General features: G+C 47.9%; 1 protein-coding gene across 3 annotated transcripts in view; it reads right to left on the reverse strand.

Annotated features, from left to right (window-relative positions):
* Positions 1 to 7472, reverse strand: part of MLPH (melanophilin) — a 30889-nt gene that overhangs the window by 9706 nt on the left and 13711 nt on the right. For 2 of the 3 annotated variants that reach the window (XM_085307458.1, XM_085307457.1), the window contains exons 9-10: positions 4803 to 4886; positions 2380 to 2574 (exon numbers count right to left, since the gene is read on the reverse strand). In XM_085307458.1, the coding sequence (XP_085163584.1) occupies positions 2380 to 2574; positions 4803 to 4886 (279 nt within the window). The remainder of the gene's footprint in view (positions 1 to 2379; positions 2575 to 4802; positions 4887 to 7472) is intronic. The other variant, XM_085307459.1, reaches the window with a different exon arrangement.

Here is a 7472-nt window from a genome sequence, read left to right on the forward strand (position 1 = left end):
AAACCAGGGGAGCAGTGGCTGGAAAGGGAGGATGCTCAGCCTGTTGCCCGTGGGCAAGATGTGAAATCAGTATATCAGGGGGAAGAGCACGCAGCCCTGTCGCTTCCTGCTTTTCTCGCCTGGGGAGCCCAGTGCCTACCAGGGGTGAAGGCCACCCTCTTGCTCCATTTCCTCCCAGGCTGCCTCCCAGGATGGCCAGCTCTCCTCCTGCACCGGAAAAGTGTTTGAGGTCTAATTGCAGCATATTGCTTTATACTTCAGAGGGTCTGAGCATGGGTATAAATAAACTCCAGATTGTGGCAAAAGAAAAACACACTATTGTATTTCCCTACTGCTAGAACTTGGGACTAATATCCCCCTCCTCCTACCCCAAGGAGCCCTGACAGCAACATCGCTTGTAAGTGCTGCCTGCATTAGCTCTTTTGCTTTGCATTAAGTACATTTAAAAATAGACTGAAGAAACTCATCATCCCTCTCTCTACTGATAATTCCCTAGATACGAAGGAGATTGGGGTGATATACGTGCTGGAGACAAAGACAAACAGTTGTGTTTACAGTCGCACGTATTTCCAGGCAAGCCGTTCTGCGAAGAACCAGCTAACTCAGTCCAGCTGACATTTTTTTATTATTTTATTGTGGTACAGCTGAGTTTCGTATTTTCCATTAGGAACGCCTGCTTTTATCGCAGTGTTCCCCAGTTAGAAGATTTCTTCCTGACTGTACAGGATGCTCACATAAAAACAAACTCAGATTCATGCAAAATCCAAGGTTCAATCAGGAGAGGACAAAGAAGTGGTGCTGATTTTACCGAAGGCTTGTGCCCTCCACCACGAATTCACAGTCCCATCTGGCAACTGGGGATCAAGTTGTTTCAGATGCTTACTGGGTTGTCTAACAAGGGATGCCTTTATAAATATTTCTAACATCAGAAAAGTATAAAGAAAATTGTACATATACAAATATATAAAGTCTGATACAGTTTTTAAGCCAGATAGGTTCACCTACATGTCACTGCGGTCATTTCCATGCTGCATGAAGGTATTTGACACAGAGTACTGTGATGCATAGTCAAATTTTGTTTTGCTTCTTGCACTTGGTTTTGCATGGCCCTACTTTCCAGGGCCACTGGAAGGTAGCTGCATCTAACGGTACAGTCTCGCCTCGCTTTGGAGGTCGGTCACATAACTCCTGTGTTTTCTGCCTGCCTCACCTCTCTGGGAAGCAACAGCGGTGCCTTCCAGGCTTCAGAGGTGGTTTTTGGTCTTAAAAAAAGGAGGAGTTAGGATAGATCGCCAGCATCTAGCCCTCATTTTATGAGAATCAAGGAGCTTATGCTGCTACCCCACTAACTTCTCCCTGACCCTCAGGACAGGTCAGAATCTGAGCCCCTATCTGCTGCAGATAAACAGCTCATGCTGGAATTAAGTTCTCTTGGCTCGGTGAGTTACCGCTTACCAGCTGTGCTGCAAGTAACGGCAAATGATTACTGACTAGTTAGACTAAGAAGATGCACGTCCTTCTGCTAATTGGGGTAGCTAGTCCAGCTGCAGCCATCTGATCCAAAAGCGGTTTCAGGAGAAAGGGCCTTTCGGTAAGGGAGCAGCAGGCTTCTGATGCGGTGTGAACAGCGGTACCCGAGAAGCCGAGGGAGCAGCCCTGGAATAGCCGCTTGTCCKGCTCCTGAGGTTTTAGTTAGAGCGCTGCTGAGAGACCCGTGTCTCCTTACGCGGACTCATTAAATGCCCACCACGCAGCCGCTCCTAGCGCGCTCTCCAGGCCATCTGCCCCGGCAGCAGCCAAGTTGTGCCTTGCAAGACTGAGCAACAAAAGCGTATTGAACAGAGGGCCTTGCGGCAAAATGAAAGTGCCTGCAACGGCAGATGAAAGGAGCTTTTTTGCAAGAGCACAGGGGCAGCACGGCCCACGCTCACTTCTTTTACAGCGCTCGTCAACAACGGCTGTGTCAAAGCAAACACACGCTCCATCCATGACCACGGCGCAAGGGAAGAGATGAACAAATAAGCCATTAGAGACCCTCGGGAATGCCGACCTCTCCGTTTTGTGTTAATGGACCAYCTTAATTTGCACGACTGGAGAGACACCAGATCTCCCTTCCCTTAATGTACATCTGAATCACCAGGGCCATCATCAGTCACTTGTCACGGATGCTGCCACCCAGCCCTACTGGACTGGCAGGCAAGGCCAGGCATCCTGTTTCAGCAAGCGGCTGAACCAAAAAGGCCACCATCCTAGGAGCCATTGAGATGGAGGTGTCGACAGACTAACAGACCTACTGTCACGATGAAGCTGTAAGACGCTTACAGCAGAAGGAACTGCAAATGGTGCCCAGAACAGTACCGGCRGGAGGACACAGGTTACCTTCTGAGCCTCGTTGGCCACGTCATCACTGGAGGAACTCGTCTCTGGTTTCTTCGCTCCCTCCTTCTTTTCCTCACGCTCCTCTTCTTCAGAAGAGACTCCTTTGTCGCTGATGTTGCTGGTTAAGTCCTCCAGCTTCCTCTTCAACTCCTCCTCCTCAGCATCAGGATCAGGTTGGGAYTCTGGGGCTGGAGACTGAGGGAATAGCAGGAGGAAGTTTTGTAAGTGTAGCTGTCTCCAAAGGTTGACTGTAGGGCATGCCTGGATCCACACACACTCACCAAGACAGGCTAACTATCCCACYCAAATGGGGGACAAGAAGCCTCCCAGCATCAACAACGACATCTCACACCCTCATCCCTCAGTCCTGCCTACACACCTACATGTAGGACAGGCAGTGAGGAGCAAAATGGCAAATTAAGGCTATCTTTCTCGTAACAAATACTAGCTGGGGCACACAAGAAGCACTTCACACCTTCACCTGCCTTCTGCAGCCCCTCATCTGCAGCAGAGAAGCTCAAGGAGTGTTATAGCGGGTGGATTTTGCAAAGAGGACTTCAAACCACCTCTGCATTTGTTTTTACAGGGAGCAGAAAGACCTCAGCGGGGAGCAGYGCAGCCCAGAGAGCTGCACTGCAGCTCTGCGCCAAGGAATATTCCAAATCCTTGATGTAAAGCAGCTTCACACACATGGGACTTACTTGTTTTTCCCCTGTAGGAAAGGAGCCGTATTTCCACTTGGCAGTGTTATTAGGTATGATTTATTTTATCTAAAGAAGAAGTCCTATAMAAATTTCGGCAGTTGGAAGGGATCTCCGGAAGTTACTGAACCCACTGTACCTTGCCTTAAGATGGGAATGAAATTATCTGTGTCATACCTGATGGCTTCTGTCTAAGCTGTCCTTAACAACCTTCAGCAACAGCATTTCCAGCAGGCAATATTCCCTCTGGGCAACCCATTCCAGGGCTCTGTCATCTTTTCTGCTAGAAAGCTTTTCCTAATAGTTCAATGACCTGAATCTGTCCTGGAGCAGTTCAGACCCTGTTACCTCTACTCTGATCTGCCTCAGACACAAGAACAGAGTAACGCTTTTCTCTGAAGTAGCTTTCTACCTACATGGGCACTTATGTTCACCTCATCCCTATCTTTGGAAGGGGGCTAAACTGCTGCATTTAATTCTTTTTTTYCACATATGACTTCTTCTAGCCCTCTAACCGTTCTGGTTGATCTTTTATGGAGTCTAATTGAKCAAGACTGCACTTTGGAGGTTTTGCTGATGCCAAGAGGAACATCCCGGGCAACTGCAGCTCTCCCAGCCCGGTGACATCTGCAAAGCTAACACACGCTTGTCTTCTACTCCACCATCTCGATTATAATGGAAATTACAAACATGGCTGTCCCCATTATGAATTTTGAAAAAAAAAGAAGAAATTACACCATTTTACCTATGCCTAGGGGACTTTTCCGTAATTATTACCGTCCATTCTACCGAGTGACCAGCAGCCAGAGCAGTTCATTGTAATGGGTTCACATTAAAGAAAAGAAGATAGTGTAAAATCAGAAGCCCAGAATCAATGCTAAGTGACCTATATATTCACAGATTCTACACGCCTGCCCAACTTTAATGTAATTTAGCTGTTTTCTTGCAAGCTTGATGGTCTTTTAAGGCAAGGGCAGCCCAGAAGAAAGACAGAAATCCTTATCACCTAGGACCTCTTAGTCACAACAACCAGGTCACTTCCCTATATGTACCRACTGATCCTTCCATGTTTTCACATGAGCCATCGCAGCTCTGCAAATATACTGACATCCGTCTAAAAATATTACGGAGATTAGCATTGCACAGGCTGTCAAACTGAAGCCCAATTTTTCCTGTGCAGAAAGAGCACTAGCTCATGTGTGGGCCCAAATGCCACGGGTTAAACTTGCTCCTGTTTCTGTCCTGCCATGCAATATTTTCTAAGGCAGGTCTGAAACATGAGAGGAGTTTCCAAGGCTCAGGTGGAGGAYGAAAATCAACCAACCAGCCCTGAATCATTTCAGCAGAAGGGCCAGGAAAGTGCCAGCAAGATAGAAATACTGTGGGGACCCTCAGCAGAGGGAGCTAAACCCTTTTGGGAATTGGGCTAAATATCCATTTTGCTGTCTTTTTAAACAGCCTGCTTCGGGACTGCACCTTACCACACTGCATCCRGGGTGGACGGGTGCTCCAATTTGCTGCCGAGGGGCCGTGCTCCCCAAATAGGGTGTTGTTGGGCCATAACCCGGGGGTGCACACTGTGTACTGGTTTTCATCCACACTGCCCGTGCAGCCTATCCAGCTTTCTCCCTGCAGTGCTGGCTGTCTGATAGCGAGGAGAGGGGATAAGCACAGCCCATGCTTTCTCCCAGGGGAGAGAGAGCCCCAGATTGGCCCTGTTACCTTGTCAGAGCGCACCAGGATTTTTTCCTCCAAGCGGTTCAGCATATGTTCGATTGCGGACATGCGTTTGTTGAGCTCATGAATCTAGAGGAAAGGAGAGAGAAAAGGAGTAGGGAAGAGGCCAGCCACCACTGCCAGGACAGCGAGAACAAGGCCCAGGGCACGTGCAACCGGCAGAAGAAAGGAAACAGTAAGACACTGCCACCACGGGCTGAGCATAACCCCTGCGAGCAGTCATGGTAGGCAAGGCGGACAACAGATAGGTTTACCCCCAAAACAGATGGCAATGCAGAGACCTGATATGCACAACCAGCTTGAATTAATTCCAGAGTTGGAAGCAGCCCAAGAAAAAGCCCTGCCTTGAAGCAGAGCTGGAAATCTCCTTTGCAAAATGGTGCCTTGCTAACGGGACTATTGGTCTGAAAGCAGCTCCAGCCCTGAGATCACACTCCTCTGCATGATGCAGACATATCAAGACAAGCCTTAGATGTACAAGCTGTACTGAAAGTCAGTGGGTGAAGGCCTGTTAAAAAAAAAAAAAAAAAAAAAAAAAAGGAAAGAATGATGTGCCTTAAAAAAACCCAATCCTGTTTCTTAGGAAGCTCTTGAAACCCAGAAGAGCTCCAAGAGGTGCATGGCCTCTCCTCAAATCAGGGAAGCTCAAAGTGATGCTGAGCCCTTGGTGTGCTGCTATTCCCACCAAAGCACCAATGGCTTTGATGCAGTGAACGTAAATTCACACCACCAGCCCCATAGTCCCTCRTCCAGACGAAGAGATTGGACTGTATCAAGACCGTCTTGCAATCATTCACACGCTGCACCAAATTCAAGCCAACAGCAGTTTTCACTTCCTACGAACACATTTTTCAGCAAGCTACTGCCCCATCATCCAGTGAACACAGCAGCGGAAAGGAAGAGGAGAGAGGGTTAGAATTTTCCTATGAAAAATCACAGATAGAAGAAGAGCTGAAAATTTTTCCCCAAGTTTTGAATTTTTCTGACTTCTCAATGTATTCAATTTTCAAGATGCTTGCCCCTCTTCTCTCCTCCCCTCTTCCAAATGAAAAAAAAAAAAAAAGGCATGGGGCAGAAGGGAAGGAACGACAAACTCCTGAAAATCAAAGAGAAGCTGCTTTCAATGCTCAAAAGCCAAGGAAAAATTCTGTGGCTAAATTGCTGAAAAACATAAAAGGAAATTTCTTATTTCTCTCTCTCTCTCTCTCTCTTTCTCTCTCCCTTTTTTTTTTTTTTTTTTTTTTTTTTTTTTTTTTTTTTTTTTTTTTTTTTTTTTTTTTTTTTTTCCAGAAGATGTTTTTTTTCCTTTGGTTCAAGCAAATGAAATACAAATGATGAAAAGCATTGCCCGTTTCATATAGAAAAACCCACTATCGGCCACGTTCTCAGTGGATGCCTCCCATTCGAAGGGGGACAAGTAGCAAATGCAACACGCAAAGGCGGTAACAAAGAGATGCGAGGGCTTCGCTTTGTTTGTATAAACATTTCCAGCCTCTCGCTGAGTTTTTGTGCTTGCTAGTGTTTGATTAATTAGATCCTCCCAACAGTCTGGAGAGGTTGCGTCTGCTTAAGGGAAGGCGAAGATAAAAACCCGACACTCCGGAGAGCCGAGCGCTGTAATTACGCTCACGAATTGAATGCGTCTTTAGCAGCATTAAACCTACGCACGGGAAGTAATCCAATACATCTGCAAGCGGTTTCTCAGCACCATCAGACTTGACTCATGTCTTGCTCTGGTGACCAGGAGAAGTCGGCGACGGGCCACCAACTTCAGAGCAGGAGGTGGCAATGAACCAAGCCCCCCCAGCGCCGCGGTTCGGGGATGCCAGAGCACAGCGATGGGCCGTGTGGTAGGACACGAGGAGCTTTTCTCCATTCTCTGTCCCAAGCCAGGTTTGCTCTAATGCATCGAGCTCCCCGCGCAGAGCAAGGGAAGCCAGCCCGCAGCAAGGCTCCCGTTCCCACCGCTCAATGCCCTGCAGCCAGATTCAGACCCCAGGTCCYGCCGCGTGGCTCTGAGCTACTTCTGCAGTAACGCTGTCACTGCGGCCCAAGCTGTTACAGCGCAAAGTCTCAGCCTGCCGATGGCTCAGACTTTGTCTGTGCAGCGTCACGGTGAAAGCTATGCTAGGTGCTTCCTCCGTAAGTCCTCATTAGGGGCTGGACGACCCCTGAAGTGAAGAAACTTGAACGAAACACAGCCCATAAGCTGAACATCAGTTACGGCAAGCTACCACCGGCTTGCGGGGAGYGAGCACAGGTTATCCTGGCAGAGGTGATGCCTCCAGGCTGTCAAACACCCAAGAGCAGTTGGGGAGAGCCCCAAGACCTCTAAGCGAAGGACTTATGTGAAAGAGAGGAGCCAGGTGGCAGGAAAGAGAGAAAAAAGCAGCCTGAGATGGGCAAAGCTTTGGAAATGCAGAWCCACTAAGCTCTCTTGAGGTACAGYAACATATGAATGGCTTTTGGAGAGAAACTTAACCAGTAAATTGATGCTATTCCCTGCGRCTTGGCTCTGTTCCTACTGCAGCCAAAGGCCTGGGCTTCCAGAGACCTGGGTGTCTGCTGAAATCAAGTGGTTTTTATGCAGCTGCGGTGTTCCCACCTCTTCACAAGTCTTGTTAGGTTTAAGAGCTTTTTTTTTTTTTTTTTTTT

This window comes from Rhea americana, unplaced genomic scaffold (assembly GCF_003343005.1).
Source record: "Rhea americana isolate MKP2758 unplaced genomic scaffold, rheAme1 scaffold_259, whole genome shotgun sequence".
NCBI lineage: Eukaryota > Metazoa > Chordata > Aves > Rheiformes > Rheidae > Rhea > Rhea americana.